The 16,706-nt window shown below is 39.7% G+C and overlaps 1 protein-coding gene across 4 annotated transcripts in view; it reads left to right on the top strand.

Moving 5' to 3' along the window:
- GAREM1 (GRB2 associated regulator of MAPK1 subtype 1) overlaps positions 1-16,706 on the top strand; it is a 133,388-nt gene that overhangs the window by 20,184 nt on the left and 96,498 nt on the right. For 2 of the 4 annotated variants that reach the window (XM_038393153.2, XM_038393152.2), the window contains exon 2: positions 4,909-5,049. In XM_038393153.2, coding sequence (XP_038249081.1) covers positions 4,909-5,049 — 141 coding nt within the window. Of the gene's footprint in view, positions 1-4,908; positions 5,050-7,508; positions 7,627-16,706 lie in introns of those variants that run through there. The other 2 variants (XM_043507918.1, XM_043507919.1) reach the window with 2 other exon arrangements.

Consider the following 16,706-nt stretch of genomic DNA (forward strand, 5'->3'; position numbering starts at 1 on the left):
AGAATATTCCATCCCAAAAGTTTTAGTTTACAGTTAAAATTATTGGAGGCCATTTCCAAACACAATCACTTAAAATCGAGGAAATTCAGTTCAGGTAATGAGCACATCCACACCAATTTCCAATGACATGATTGGCCACTGAAACATCCTAATACCCAAACTCTCATTTTCAGTTCCAGCATATGACCAACCACTGTGCTCTCATCCAATTCTGAACAGTTGCACTCAAACTTAAAACCTGATCTTGGTGTGAGATCCTGCTGCCAGTGGATCTTTTCTCTCAATAAAAGCTGACTGATTTGTGAGAAATGTCCAGGTTTATGGATCTTGGGTAGCAGATAGACTACTCCGGGGCTCTAGGAGTGTGTCTGTGTAGATTTGTTCCTGTGCTATAACAGGGAGTTTCTTGAGCAGATGGTGTAATTTCTTTCCTGGAAAACAATCCCTCACTGTCACAGATCTTGGGAGGCAGGCCAGTCCTCGCTTACAGACAGCCCCCCAATCTGAAGCAAATACTCACCAGCAACTACACACCACACCACAGAAACACTAACCCAGGAACCTATTCCTGTAACAAACCCTGTTGCCGCCTCTGTCCCCATATCTACTCTAGCGACACCATCAGAGGATCCAACCACATCAGCCACACCATCAGGCGCTCACTCACCTGCACATCTACTAATGTGATATATGCCATTATGTGCCAGCAATGCCCCTTTGCCATGTCCGTTAGCTAAACCGGACAGTCTCTAGGTAAAAGAATAAATGGACACCAATCAGACATTAGGAATGGTAACTTATAAAAGCCAATAGGAGACCGCTTCAATCTCCCTGGACATTCAATAACAGATTTAAAAGTAGCCATCCTTCAACAAAAAACCTTCAAAAACAGACTTCAAAGAGAAACTGCAGAGCTACAATTCATCTGCAAACTCAACACCATTAGTTTGGGCTTGAATAGGGACTGAGTGTGGCTGGGCTCACTACAAAAGCAATTTTCCCCCTCTTGGTATTGACACCTCATTAGTTATTGGGAGTGGACTACATCCACCCTGACTGAATTGGCCTTGTTAACACTGGTTCTCCACTTGTAAGGTAACTCCCTTCTCTTCATGTGCCAGTATATTCATGCCTGTATCTGTAATTTTAACTCCAGGCATCTGAAGTGGGTTTTTTTTACCTATGAAAGCTTATGCCCAAATATATCTTGGTCTTTAAGGTGTCACTGGACTCGTTGTTTTTGTGGGTTCAGACTAACATGGCTACCCCTCGGATACTCTACGCTCCTAGTCCCCACCCAGTTTTAATTAATACAGTAAACATTGACAAATCACTTCATGAGAACCATAAAGGATTTGTATGTCCCGTGTGTGTGTGCTTTGACGAGTATCTTTTTTTCATACTGTATAAGGATGACCTCTGCAATTCCTGATCATTACAGTCAAGCTTTTTATTTGTGTATTGTTTTGAAATTATAACTTGGAACTCTGTGACAGAAAAAGCTGCGTTAGGTATGCTTTGTACTGCCTTGAAATGTCATGCACTGTAGCCAGTGAAACTAGTAAAATACCAGTTAATTCCATATGGGCATGATCATTATATTTACTGTAGGACACAATAATTGCTTGTTGCCAGTGACTATAAAAAGCATGAATTTAACCAGCTGAACTGTAAGTTTGCCTGAACCAGAAATTTGAATCTGTTATTGGATGTCTGCCTGTAAAATCTTCTCTTTTTCAAACACACCAATTCTAATTTGCTGTGTGTGACAGAAATGTTTAAAGAGAAGTTTTGTGTATTAGCAGTTAGCTTGTGATCAGAGTAGGCAAGATACCAGAGTGGGGAGATTCTAGAAAGGCTGTGTGTGCGCATGTGCACATGAGGTTCTTCTGCCAATTACCTGACCTTACTTCAAAAACATGGTGGGACTGGAGGTCATTCCCCTACTATGGAGCAAGTATACCATTTCCTCCTCAGACTCCCTCTCACCCTCTTTACTTGCTCAGGAACAATCATGCTGCAGGACAGGGTGCTATAATGAAAACAGAAGAAATTATATTAACTAAACAGACTCCAGGAATATCAAGGAATGTGATAAATGTACCATTTAGAATTCAGTTCTGAATACCAATCCTTATTTTGAAGGCATCTTTTCTCTCTGGACTACAAATGGTGGGGTCGTACTAGAATTTTACCTTCACATGGATAAAGTAGCAAGTACTAAAGGACTATTTAACTGAGTGGAGAATGGCATAATGGGAACTGTAAATTGAAGCCAGACAAATTTAAATTAGAAATGAGGCACACATTAACTGTGACAAATAGGAACAAACTACCATGGGAAGTAGTGGATTCTCTATATTCTGAAATCTTAAAGACTGGATGTCTTTCTGGAAGATGTTTAGTCAAATGCAAGTTATTGGGCTTAATACAGGAGTAAGTGGATTAAATTCTGTGACCTGTTTTGTACAGGAGGTCAAACTAGATTACCTCAAGTCCTCTTCTGGTCTTAAATCTATGAATTCACACAGAACACATCTTTTAAAAAATGTGTAGGTGGGTGGTATTTTGATGGAATGGGAGCATGAAATGCGGCAGGAATAGAGCAGATGGTGGCCATTGCAAATGGAGTATTAGAAGTTGCCTGTTGTTTTACATAGTCCTGTTTGCCTGTATCTCCTTTGTGGAGGGTCTCAGCAGGGAAAATAAAAACAGTTTGATATGGTGAAAGTATGAGAAGTTCTGCACTAATTATCTGCCTGGAAGAACTTGGAGGATCCAGTTCCAGGAATGGAAAGGGTATATGAGCTTCTGTAGTAGTTGATGGGACAATGTATTTCCAAACTTGATAGCAAGTCCTCTTTCAACCTTGCTTTTATGAAAGATTTTGGCCATGATTGGTGAGGAAAGGGGAAAGTAAAACATAAAATAGTTGGTGTTTTTGCCCCACAATTCCTGGCCTATGTAGGTTACACATCAATCTCTGATTATTTTAAATGCATTGTAATAGAAAGACAGAATGAATTTGCCTTAAGGCTCTTTCCTATGCTTTAAGTAGAAAGACTGAATGTGATTTGAAGATAGGTAAGAGCAACATTCTCTGTAGGAGACAGAGCATGGCATATGGACATATTTACTAATGTAAATATTATGGCCACAGAACCCAGTGTGTGAGGTATTGTAATGAAGATATCTTACCTATAGACTGCTTTGTGGGTTTTTTGTTGTTGTTGTCTTTTTTACATTTTGGGGTCTATTGCTCTTTGAAAATTGTATTGCACCTGCTTGTCTGCCAGTTTGAATGGCCATGTAACATCACAGGCGCCGTGCATGCCAAACACTTCTGTCCTGACCAGCAATAGTGAGTGGCATGTGCATCTGAAATTCAGCAGGGACACCCAAAGGAGATGTAGAGGCTGGACAGTTTTATGGGGGAAATGAACTGGGAGTGTTTTGGATGGGTTTGATAGCTGCCAACGGACAAAGGAAGAGCATCTGGCAAAACCACGGAAGCAAAGGTCAGCTTTATATTTCTTGCTGACCTTGAATTTTCATTTACTTCAGCATTAGAAAACTTTGGTATAAAGACTGCAGGATTGAGCCTCAAATAACAACAGGAATTGCCAACTGGGCAGTGAGTGGGAAGAAAGTAGCATGACTAAACTGAAATATCTTTCCACCCCCAGGGGTATATCCAGTGACCTGTTCACCATAACTGATATGACTGCAAATTCTTGTAGAACAGTCTAGAGCACAAAATGGAAGTCATCTCTGAATGGACTGAACCCGTGGGAGGAGATATGCTAATTTCAGATGTTAATGTTACAAGCTCAAAATATCTTTGCATATAGGAATAACTGACTTGTTACTGTCTGTAAACTTGTGAAAATTATTTGGTATCCTCTTATCTAGGACACTTAACAATGTGGTACTGTGTCTTATTTCACGTATAACTTGTTATATCTCTGTCTATGATGCCTGTTTAAAATGTTTTCCTAAATAGGATTAAAGTAAGCGTTAGTGCTACAAAAGTGTTGATCTGAATACATTATTTAATGTAAATAACAGATGTTTACCAACTACATCTGTATGTATTAAAAACTGAGATCTGAGTTTAGATTTCTGTGTGACTGCACCATGTCATGTTCATCTATCCTCAGAGGTGTGTGTTCCACTGCTATCTTTTTGATCAGAACATGAATCCACTGCAGTACTGTGCAGTACAATAGGAGATACTTGATTAGTCTTATAAGTACTTCTGCTCTTCAGTGTGCAGAATTGTGCTTGCTTGTATTTTGTGGTTGAGCATATAATTGCGAAGGTGGATGATGAAATGAACCTTTTTGTTTAGAAACAAAATATTTTGGTTGTGTAACTCCATAATTCTCAATAACAATTTAATGCTGATTTTGTACAGACAATTCCAGTGTGTTCTTTAATAAGGCTCATCTTTGTGTATGGGGCTGGGAAGTCTTCCCTTGTTCTGTTCCCTCTAACCACTTACTGCAAACCCCCCAGTAAGGTATGAGTAAGCACACTGGTTATCTCTGTATTTTGAAAATTAAAATGTCATGTACTTCTCATTAAGGGAGCTAAATAAAAATAAATGGAGGCCAAAAAATCTGCTCATTCTAGCTTTCTCCTAGAGTTGCTGCTGAATAACTGAATTACATTTTTCTAGTATTCATATACTAGTGTTTTGTTTTGTTTTATTTGTAAGAGTAAATTGCTAAATGAAAACGTATAAGATTGTAACCTGTCTTCAGAAACTTTGCTATTTAAATTAGGTAAAATACTTCATCGCTGCAGTAAACAGTAATGCAGAATATATGGCTTTAAGTTCTGTAATACACAGTTTAGTATTTCTTTATGCAGTGAATCTGATATAAAATTACATCTGTTTTGCAGGAGACACCGTAGAAGGCCTTCGAGAGAATGATTACCTTGTGATTCATTCATGCCGGCAGTGGACAACAATTACAGCTCATAGTCTGGAGGAGGGTCATTATGTCATAGGGCCAAAGATAGAAATCCCTGTACATTATGCAGGTAAAGCTATCATTGATTTTTAAAATAAACTATCAAAGAAAATGAATTGCCTGTCAGTTACATTGATAATTTCTCTGCTTGGCAGAGAGAAGCTAGATATCTGATGTTAGAGTGATTGTGGCTGAACCTTGTAACAGTATCTGAGAGCGTCAGAGGAACTGAAACCACACCCAGGGTTGCTGCTCTAGATTGAATGCATTTGTATTTATTTAGGCAGCAGGCTGGTATATATATACATAACTATTTAGTAGAGCTGTCAAACGATTAAAAAAACAATCACAATTAATTGTGAGATTTAAAAAAAAATTCATGATTAATCAGTTTTAATTGCATTGTTAAAAAATAACAGAATACCAATTTAAATTCAGCATGGAAGCATGTCCTCTGGAATGGTGGCCAAAGCATGAAGGGGCATATAAATGTTTTGCATATCTGGCATGTAAATATCTTGCAACATCGGCTACAACCTGTTCTCACTTTCAGGTGACATTGTAAATAAGAAGTGGGCAGCATTGTCTCCCATAAATGTAAATTAACTAGATTGGCTGAACAAGAATTAGGATTGAGTGAATTTCTAGGCTCTAAAATTTTACATTGTTTTGGTTTTGTGTGCAATTAGATTTATTTATTTTATATATATAAAATTCTACATCTGTAAGTTGCACTTTCACGATAGAGTGTGCGTACAATACTCGTATCAGGTGAATTGAAAAATACTATTCTTTTTACAATGCAAATATTTGTAATAAAAAATAAAGTATATCATAACATGTGTGGCATTAAACTTATTTAGTATAAACAGTGTTTAGTTTAAGCATAGTAACAGCAATCTCATAGACCCCCCCCTCACTGCCTGAGTTGTAATGCTTTGGCCAAATAAACACTTAGCTTTCTACATGCTGAATATGTGTTCTGGACGATGGGGAACATAAAATTAACTAATTATTGGCACAAAAGAGTGCTGACATCTCAAGGGGTTTATTGATGCCTGATTTATTACTAGTGATGTCTTTTTGCAGTAGTTAACTTTATTTCCTGTTTTTCCTTAAAATATTGGTTTCATTAATTCTGAATTTGAGGTTAGGGTTAGATCCTAATCTGTTACATTGGCATGAATCCAGAGTCACTCCACCCTATATAGTAACACCAGATTTACATAGATGTCACTGAGATAAAAATCTGAAATAATTAGGCTATACTCCAGGATCCCACAGAAGTCTAATTTTGCATAAGGACTCTATCAGTATAAGCTGTGTCTAATACCACCAAAAAATTGTGTTTAATATGCATAATACACTTTTTGCTACCAGTAAAGAAACCATCACAGGAAAAATAAAACACTTACTAGAAAAGTAAAGCCATCTTTTCCCTCCTACTTAAGTGTAATTCATTGTATTGTAAGCTAAACATAAACATTAAAATGCCTTCCATGGGTATAGAAAAGTTCTGATCAAAAACTAAATACCAACTTCTGAATTTTACCTTAACTAATGAAGAATTTCAGAGCTTACTCTATATGAGGTGAACATACACACTTGCTGGGTTCTGAGACTGTCCTGAAATAGCTTTAGACATTAGTTAGAAATTATTTTGAAAATATGCAATATTACAGGTGATGATGCACTGGGAAAGCAGAACTTGTGTAAGTGTATGTAACCTTTTCTCAGAAGTTTTCGTAATCTACTGCTTGGATGGTGCGTTTACGTGGATTTAGTGGCAGCTTCTCCACACTAACGTACTGAACTGCCAGCCCTAATCCAAATGTTACTAAAGGGTATGGTCTTCATCTGTAGTTGGTGTTGATGTGTACTGGAGGTATATTTACCTACTAGCCAATTTATATAAAAAATTCTGATTTGTATTTGTAAAAATGCCCATCACTTGGCAGGTTGTTTGCTGTGGATTTACACCATTTAGAGTTGTCTTAATGGCCACTCTAAAGCTAGCCTCTGAAGGATTAAAAATGTCAGTTGGTGCCTTTTGTTATTATGTGATGTAAATGTTGTACTTCTATAAATCTTGGCCATCTAATGCTTTGCTGACTACTGTTTTTAAATGAATGCTGTAACTTTAAGCTCCTATGAATTGGGAACATGCAGTCTGAACACCACACTAGCATTTTGATATTGATTATTAAAATTTTATACAAGACCTATAGAGTTCCTTTGGTTGTTAAAATAGCAATTTTTTTTAAGGGTGGAGTAGCTTTTTCTGTCCAAATTATATTAAAGTAACTTGCATCATGATCTTTGAGTGCTACTACTGAGTGAGAAGGGGAAGTTGAAACTAATTTTATTCTTCTGGATTATAGGTTTCATTACCATGACACTATCATTTGTATACGTAACTGCTAGTATTGAGCAAGCATTATTTTTGCTACCCCCTCAAAATGAGGTACAAACACTGTCTTTTAGAAAGTTAAATATTAATATTTATTTCACCCAAAGCTTTTTTAGCAGGATGGAAATGAATTATCGAATGATGACTCCTGGGTTTAGCTCTGCTGTCCTGCTGACCATCACTTCCAGGGTTTTTCCACTGCTTCAGTGTAAATATACTACTGTGGATGGTTACAAGGTTAGATTTTTTTTTTTTTTGTAGAGGAACAGTTAAGTATGACACAGCTGTAAGTCTGAGTGTTCCCTTTTGAATACTGTTTCCAGTCTCAGGTTTCAGAGTAGCAGCCGTGTTAGTCTGTATTCGCAAAAAGAAAAGGAGTACTTGTGGCACCTTAGAGACTAACAAATTTATTAGAGCATAAGCTTTCGTGATGAAGTGAGCTGTAGCTCACGAAAGCTTATGCTCTAATAAATTTGTTAGTCTCTAAGGTGCCACAAGTACTCCTTTTCTTTTTGTTTCCAGTCTGCTTCCCTTTAGAGTAAAAGCTAAAGTTAAAGTAGTGTCTAGTTCAGTTTTCATATAATTAAAACAAAATGGCTAATGTGATCTGGCTCCTAAAACAAAAGATAAGTCTTCACAGGCATGTTAAATGAAGGGTGGGTCAAAATTAACATTTTGATTGGTTTCAGAGTAGCAGCCGTGTTAGTCTGCATTCGCAAAAAGAAAAGGAGTACTTGTGGCACCTTAGAGACTAACAAATTTATTAGAGCATAAGCTTTCGTGAGCTACAGCTCACTTCATCTGATGCATTTGGTGGAAAAAACAGAGGAGAGATTTATATACACACACACAGAGAACATGAAACAATGGGTTTATCATACACACTGTAAAGAGAGTGATCACTTAAGATAAGCCATCACCCACAGCGGGGGGGGGGGAAGGAGGAAAACCTTCCATGGTGACAAGCAGGTAGGCTAATTCCAGCAGTTAACAAGAATATCAGAGGAACAGTGGGGGGTGGGGTGGGGGGGAGAAATACCATGGGGAAATAGTTTTACTTTGTGTAATGACTCATCCATTCCCAGTCTCTATTCAAGCCTAAGTTAATTGTATCCAGTTTGCAAATTAATTCCAATTCAGCAGTCTCTCGTTGGAGTCTGTTTTTGAAGCTTTTTTGTTGAAGTATAGCCACTCTTAGGTCTGTGATCGAGTGACCAGAGAGATTGAAGTGTTCTCCAACTGGTTTTTGAATGTTATAATTCTTGACGTCTGATTTGTGTCCATTCATTCTTTTACGTAGAGACTGTCCAGTTTGGCCATGGCTTATCTTAAGTGATCACTCTCCTTACAGTGTGTATGATAAACCCATTGTTTCATGTTCTCTGTGTGTGTGTATATAAATCTCTCCTCTGTTTTTTCCACCAAATGCATCCGATGAAGTGAGCTGTAGCTCACGAAAGCTTATGCTCTAATAAATTTGTTAGTCTCTAAGGTGCCACAAGTACTCCTTTTCTTTTTGCGAACATTTTGATTGTGAGTTCTGTCTGAATGGTATGACTAGAATCTGGCTTCATGAGAGTTTAAAGACATTAGATTACTCAGTATTGGTGTTAATTTGCTGTCTAGTGTGTATGTCCTTTCCCAGGGTAATTGGTACCCACCATCTTATTTCATAAACGAAACCAATCAAGGAGGCACCCTGTTGTAAAATAGCTTTATAAATGTTTAAAATACACCTAGTCCTTGATGAACACCCCAAACAAATGGACATCTGTCTCTGTAGCATCTTCAACTGATTGTGTGAATTATGCATGAGTCAGGTTGGAAAAATTTAATAACATCAGCTCAGGCAATGGTCTATAGCTTTCCGGATGTTGGCAAAAAGTAGTCTGTCGGGGGGAGGGGGGGACCTGTCATATTATCTTATGTTAGGGCATAGGACTGAGGGACTTCAGTGATTTAGACTTGCCTTTTGAAACAAAAGGGACTCTGGAAATGGAAAGTATGCAGAAGCCTGCTGCAGTATACTGCTTCTTATCAACATTGATTGCCTTCCTCATCCCCATCTGTAGTGGTCCCCTTGTAGTCGGTCGGAAAGGTGAATTTTCTTGTTCACTAACAAATTTATTTGAGCATAAGCTTTTGTGAGCTACAGCTTGCATCCGATGAAGTGAGCTGTAGCTCACGAAAGGTTATGCTCAAATAAATTTGTTAGTCTCTAAGGTGCCACAAGTACTCCTTTTCTTTTTGCGAATACAGACTAACACGGCTGCTACTCTGAAACTTTTCTTGTTCAATGAATGATGGCTCCATAATCAGACACTTTGATCCTCGGTATGCTACACACTGGCACTTTACATAGGCTTGAAAGAGAGTATGTAATACACTGGCTGCTGCGTGTGCTCATGTGTCACTGCACTGGCTATACAGGCTTCTACTATCTTGGAACTCCTTTAGGTTTCTTTTTGCTCAAGAAGTAGAGACTTTTTGATGCTGAAGGTCCCAGGTTCAGTCATTGCTGATGACCATAATGTGTCTGTGTATGGTCATAGTTCATTACACCTGCATGTCTTTTCTTTGAAAGTCCCTAGAAGTGGACACATTACTTAGACTTGTCATTCTGCAGGCATTACATATGGAGCAAGGACTTCAATAATTCTAAAAATTGACAGAGCCAGGTGTGTGGTGTGTGGTGTTTTGTTTTGTTTTTTTTAAACTAGCAAAACAAAACTTTACAGAACAACAAAGATGGTGTGGGTAAGTATAATACAATATAATATGTGAAGGGTGTGGAGAAAGCAAATAAGGAAGTGTTGTTTATCCCTTCGCATAACACAAGAACTAGGTTCACCCACCTAGTGACACCAATAGACAGCAGGTTTAGAACAAACATAAGGAAGTATTTCTTCACACAATACACAGTCAACCTGTGGAACTTGTTTCCAGAGGATGTTGTGAAAGCCAAAAGTATAATTGAGTTTAAAAAAGAATTAGATAAATTCATGGAAGATAAGTCCATCAATGGCTATTAGTTAAGATGGGCAGGGATGCAACCCCATCCTCTGGGTGTTCCTAACTGACTGCTGGAAGCTGGGACTGGATGACAGGTATTGGATCACTCAGTAAATTGACCTGTTCTGTTCATTCTCTCTGAACCATCTGGTACTGGCCACTGTCAGATGACAGGATACTGGGCTAGATAGACCATTCATCTGACCCAGTATGGCCATTCCTATAAAGGGGGAAAAAAGCTTGGGGGGAAAGAGCTAGGCAGGGAAGAGAAACTTATGTTGTAGATAAACCAGATAAACTGGAGGGTCATTTAACCAATTATATCTCTGTCCCCACCCCTTTGCTGTGACTTCTCATTCAACCTAATCTTGCAGAACAGGAACTGTAGGATTAAAAAAAAATTATATATAAAATGTAATATAGGGTCTTAAATCAGCTGTAGCTAAGTGACAGCTTGCTTGCCTCATTTGTTCTTCCGACTACCATGTTTGATGAGCTTCCTCTGAGCAAGAACACTCCTCTGAAGAAAGATGTAAAGCAACACATTTTAAAAACGAAACCTTTTTTAAATTTTTTCTCGCAGCTTGGGGGATACCTCCTTCTGCATATGAACATACAGATGGCAGCTATGATGTAACTAGTAAAGAAGAAAACGCTTTCTAATTTTTTAAAATAAAAGAACATCACATTCTAGGGTGTGTTACACTGTTATGTATTTTGGGTGTTGGAAACATTCTGCCTTTGACCTCATGCCTCACAGCATAGTGGAGGTGTGCAATTATTGCACTATAATAACACATGCCCTGTCCTGTTGCTTACCTACATGTTTTGATAGCTATCAGAGTGTCTCTCTTAAACAAAGCAATGATGGAAAAATTTTAAACTGTGTCATGCGAGCCTTTGACAGGTGAGGCGGCTGGGATGAATAAGTCAGAAACCTCTTTGCTGGTTTAGTAGGATGCTGTCGTTTGGTTATTATTAATGGCTCTAAAGCTTGTTAATACTAGTTAGACTTGTTAATCATGACCGAATACCTCATAGGCTTGTGTTGCTCATTTGTTTCCTGCTAATGAGAAGGATGATACTGGCTAAGGGCCCTCTCATAAGTGAACTTGCCTCTTCAGTTGTGGAGCTGGAGAGCTCCAAGGATATGTCTACACTATGTTTTAAAACCCATGGCTGCAAATCTCAGAGCCTGGGTCTACAGCAAAGATCCCCAAACTGTGGGGCATGCCCCCTTAGGGGTGTGTCGAGGAACTCTGGGGATAAAGAGGGCACAGCAGGGCCGGGACCAGCCCCCACAGGGAGCAGGGAGGGAGCGCCACCCAGCCCCTTTGCATCCCAAGCTCTGCTTGGGTCCTGTCCCTAGCTGCGTCCCCCTCACCTGGCCCTGCAACTGGCCCCATCTCAAGCCTTGGTGTGGTTCGCTCCCACCTCTACCCTGGGCCATGGCCCCGCTTCTGGCCCCAGACCTACTCTCGGTTGCAGCACCAGCTTCTGCCCCCTTACCCCGTCCATGCCACTCCCACCCCTCCCCCCGCACTGGAGGCCCTGCTTCCAGCCCTAGCTGTGGGGTGGAGGGGAACACGGATAAGGGGTGTGTGTGTGTGTGTGTGTGACCTTCAAAAGTTTGGGGACCATGATCTACAGATTCAGGCTTGTGGGGCTTGCCCTATGGCGCTAAAAACAGCTATATAGTTATTTTAGGCTTGACCTCTGTGGGTTTCAGATCCCAAGCTCCTGCCCAAGCCCAAATGTCTACATAGCTGTTTTTATCGTCCTAGCACAAGCCTGAGTCTTGCTGTTGTGATTTTAAAATGCAGTGTAGATAGACCCTAAGACTCCTGTGATCTGTGGCTTTGGACGCTGCTCCTATTTCTAAATGACAGGTTTCGGAGTAGCAGCCGTGTTAGTCTGTATTCGCAAAAAAAAGAGTACTTGTGGCACCTTAGAGACTAACAAATTTATTTGAGCATAAGCTTTCGTGAGCTACAGTGAATGCATCCGTTTGCATTTGGAGAGGAAGATGATGTCTGTCTGTATCTGTACAAGTTTTTTCATGATGAAGTGAGCTGTAGCTCACGAAAGCTTATGCTCAAATAAATTTGTTAGCCTCTAAGGTGCCACAAGTACTCCTTTCCTATTTCAAAAGGTTCTCTTGCCTCTTGGACTGAGATTTGTGATTTAGACAGCACTTCTGCCATACACTGTATGGCAACTGGATCCTTGGGAATTATAAGGAAGGCACAGTGTCTTCATACCAAGGCACTTACATACCAGTCTAGCTACTTTCTTAAAACATTCAGCAAAGAGAATTATTAAATGGTCATACTAAGGCTCTGGCTTGTCCAAAGGTCACAAGGAGCTTGGAATAGAGCTGTGACCTTATCTGCTCCTCTGCACTATGCCAACCCTACTAGACCTCCACTACAGGCTAAGTATGCTCAGTGTCTCCCGGATGCCTTTTAGAGGAAGGAGGGGACACTGGGTTTTTCCTTGGCTGACAGTCTGAAGGTCTTCACTGCCAAAATTCAGCCATTAAAAAGGGGACCCCCCAAGGACAACTTTTCGCTTAAGCTTCTCACTCTGAATCCAAAATTGAGTAAAGCACCCCTTCCACCATCTCCCAAATATTCAGTAAAGGGCAGGGGCCTCTAGTGTCTAGCTGTCTGTACAATTTCTTTCTATGACACTAAACACTTTACTTTCTGCCGGTGGAACTGTACAGCCCTAGGTTGTAGTGACTCCTCCTTAAGAGGTTCCAAGAAAAAAGGATGAGACCTAGAACAGGGAGTAGCATTGTTGTTGCATGGAGAGTTTATTCACATGAATTCTTCCCTATATGCAGCTGTACCACTCCCTGCCATGAAGCAGGATGTTCTGCTTCTTAATTTACTTTGTACCGTGCCTGAGATAGTGTAGCTGTCACCCAAATAGCACATGGCTCTCTTGGGGCTAACGTGTCCTAAAAGGCTGCGTAACTTTCAGAAAGAACAGTGCCCCATGCAGTATTTTTAATACATGAAGTGTACCCCCCAAAAAGTAAGTAAATGTGTGTCACTTGCAAATGATACTTACACATCTGATGGCCCAGTAGCCAATGCTGTTCTGTGGAACGCTACCTGTGATGTTGATTTTAGTGCCATTAGAAGACTTCACAGTTGCTAAGGTTTTTCTTGCAATTAGTGCTGATAAAAGTACAGTCAGAGACATGTAGTCATACATAACTGTTAGAGAAACATCCAATTATAATAACTCTATTTTAGTTTTTTAATGCAAATATTTGGTTAGTTGCATAAAGGTCCATGAAAATCATTTATCCATTCCTCCACAGAAGCAAAGTAAAAATAAAGAAGGTACAGGTTTGGGGTGGTTTTTTTTTTTTAGTTGCTTCTGTAATTGAAGAATCAAAGAGCCCTGATTTTCCAATAGTGGTTGGCCCTTATTTAAATATTTCTGTAGTCTGAGACTTATCTTTTTCTGATGCTCTTTGGGGTTGTCTCTTTACCTGTGCTTCAGCAGACAACCTAATTCTTGTATCTTCTCTTGGGAACAAGTGTCTACATCTTCTTCTTAATAAACTGATCAGATAAGTATCTAGTATGATTGTAGCCTCAATACCTCATATTAAAGTCCGAGATGAATTAATTTTTCTGTTTGAAAGCTAGGATTCCCAGCTGGGTGTTTTAAAAATAGTTCTCTAGGGAAAGCAGATTAAATGTCTTAATGAAAGCCTTCAGCTCCTCCAAAATCTAAATTTTCATTGAGGGCAGATGGGAAGAGAGACAACTAAATTTCTAGCCTTTTTAATTGGAGAACATAAATGGCCAAACATGGAGTTTGTGGCCAATACAGCATGTTCCTCCTGATTCTTCAGGCAGCTCTGTGCCTCTGCTGTTGCTCTAGCTTTGCGAACTTGCAGCTGGATGAAAGCTTACCAGGGTCTTGTCAGTCTTCATTGGGATTTTTTTAGATTCCTTTGGGCAGCAGTAAAACTGATAAATTTGGTTCAGTTTCACTCTGCTGCTGCTTAGGAAGGAACAACAAGACATATATTGAGGATGATGACTTAAAAATAATGATAGAGGAAAGGGTAGAGTAGCAGCCCATCTCAGCAGCCAGGAGGCTGGGGGAGTGGGAGAGGCATTTTCCTTCTCTCACTCCAGTCCTAAAGGGAATGGTTACTGATTTTGGTGAGGCTGGCAAAAATGGTAGGTATTACTTTCTCTGCAGAACGAGAATCCACAGACAGCCTGTTCTTTGGTTTAAAAACTCTTGCTATGTATTCTTTCTTTACAAATATTATGGATTGAAGATGCATATTGGTAATGAAGGTCTAGGTGAACTAGTCATAACTGACTACAGTGTGTGTGTTTATCGGGGTAGGAAAGAAAGCAAACACTGCTGTAAATGAAGCTCTTGCAAAGAATGATGTAGTAACTGGTAGGATTCTGGTTTTAATTCAAATACAGGATCAGGTAATCCTTATTTTGCTAGATCCATACTGTAGTATAGAACAGTGACGCAGAACTCTTGCAAGTACAAATATTTAAATGATTGTTTTGGAGGTAAGTGTTTCATTGTGTGGATTCTTTTGCACATTCCTTCTTTCATCTTCCACCTTCCCCCCTCTTTCTGTGCATTTTGCCTCCCTTTCAGGTTCCTCTTTTCACTCCCTTTCCTGGATTTTGGTCTCCTCTAGGTCCAAATGTATTTTTGAAAAAAGTGGTATAGGTTTCCTATCACAGATGTAGGAAATAGTGTGTAAAACCCACGTTGTCAGATTTACATTGATTCACTTCCCAAAATTAGAGAAGGAGCTGTTGTAACTAAACTAAAACAGGGAAGGGGTGGGAATAGGTGGGGCAGCGGGCGGGACCTCAGGGGGCGGGGCCGGGCCAGGGCAGTGTGGGGGGGAGGTCAGTGATGCAGCCCTCGGGCCAATGTACTAGTCCTCATGTGGCCCTCGTGGTCATTTGAGCATGAGACCCCTGATGTAAAGCTTAGGCTTTGTCTATGCTGGAACTTGGTCGGCAAAACTTTGGTCATTCAGGATGTGAAAAAAATACCCCCAAACAACAAAAGTTTTGCAATGAAAAGTGCTGGTGTGGGCAAGAGCACTCTCCTGCCAACAAACAGTGACTATAACACTCTCACCTTTTAGCGTCACGGCTGTAGCCGCACAGCTGTCACTAAAAGGTGAGTAGTGTAGGCAGCCTAAGAGTAGAACAGGTGGCAATGAAAGGGTGGGCTAGACCATGAACTCTGAGGATTTAGCTTTATTCTGTAGAACATATGCTCTGAAAAAACACTATCCAAGCCTACAGCATTATTTTGGTTCAAGCTGTATATACAGATTTTTTTTCTGCACTGTTTTTTTTTTCCCACATAGCTTTTTTATTATGTACAGGAATACTGCTCCTGTTATCAGGTAAACTGTAAAATACTCTTTTTTTTTTTTTTTTTTTTTTTTTGATCCCAAGGGCAGAGCAGGTAGCGTGAAGGGAAAATGCAGCATGCCTGAGTTTGTCACATGCAGGCTCCCATGCGAGCTTGGTGGGTGGACCACCTAGCAGACAAGCTAAAACTTTAACAGAGGCTCTATTTTGGATGATTGATGGACTTCAGAGGAGAAGGAAGAAATTTAAAACTAAACCATTGAATAAGTTACATTTTGGGAAGGGGAATGATGACAGTGGTGCCCTTCAATATTCCTCGAGTCAGTGGTTCAAAGGTCACTATGCTGTGACACTCACCTGCAGTTAAAAGAGAAAAATGTTTTGAGGTGTCCCTCCCATGTAGCCTTGAAGAAAGAGATCCCTTTCCTTGGACATGTCAATAACCTTCAATTTTAGAACCCATTCTGTATGGAATAGCTCGTTGCATTGTGTCTTAACTGGTCACTACCGTCAGCTCTGCCAAAATTAAATCTATTAATCTCTCATGAGAAACTAGAGAATGTATTAAATTCAGAACTGGCAGTGTACTTCTTTAGGATGTACATTCATTTTAGTGAGGTAAAGAAGAACGACCTCCTGAAAAGTACAGATATCTAACAGAGTGGTCTAGATTGCTGGAAATCAGGGATGAAACTCTTTATGTAGGAAAAATGCTGTGGCTTCTTAAACTTGTTAAGTTTGACAGGCTCAAAATTCAATCTATTTTAATCATGTTTTTTTTAACTGTTTATGGAGAGCAATGCTAAAATCCCAAACTTTTTATGGTTTTAGTGGTTTATGGTTTTTATGGTTTTAGTGCATTTAAATGTCTTTCCTGCATTCATAATGATCTGGAGGATGGTGTGG

Source organism: Dermochelys coriacea, chromosome 2 (genome assembly GCF_009764565.3).
Source record: "Dermochelys coriacea isolate rDerCor1 chromosome 2, rDerCor1.pri.v4, whole genome shotgun sequence".
Classification (NCBI taxonomy): domain Eukaryota; kingdom Metazoa; phylum Chordata; order Testudines; family Dermochelyidae; genus Dermochelys; species Dermochelys coriacea.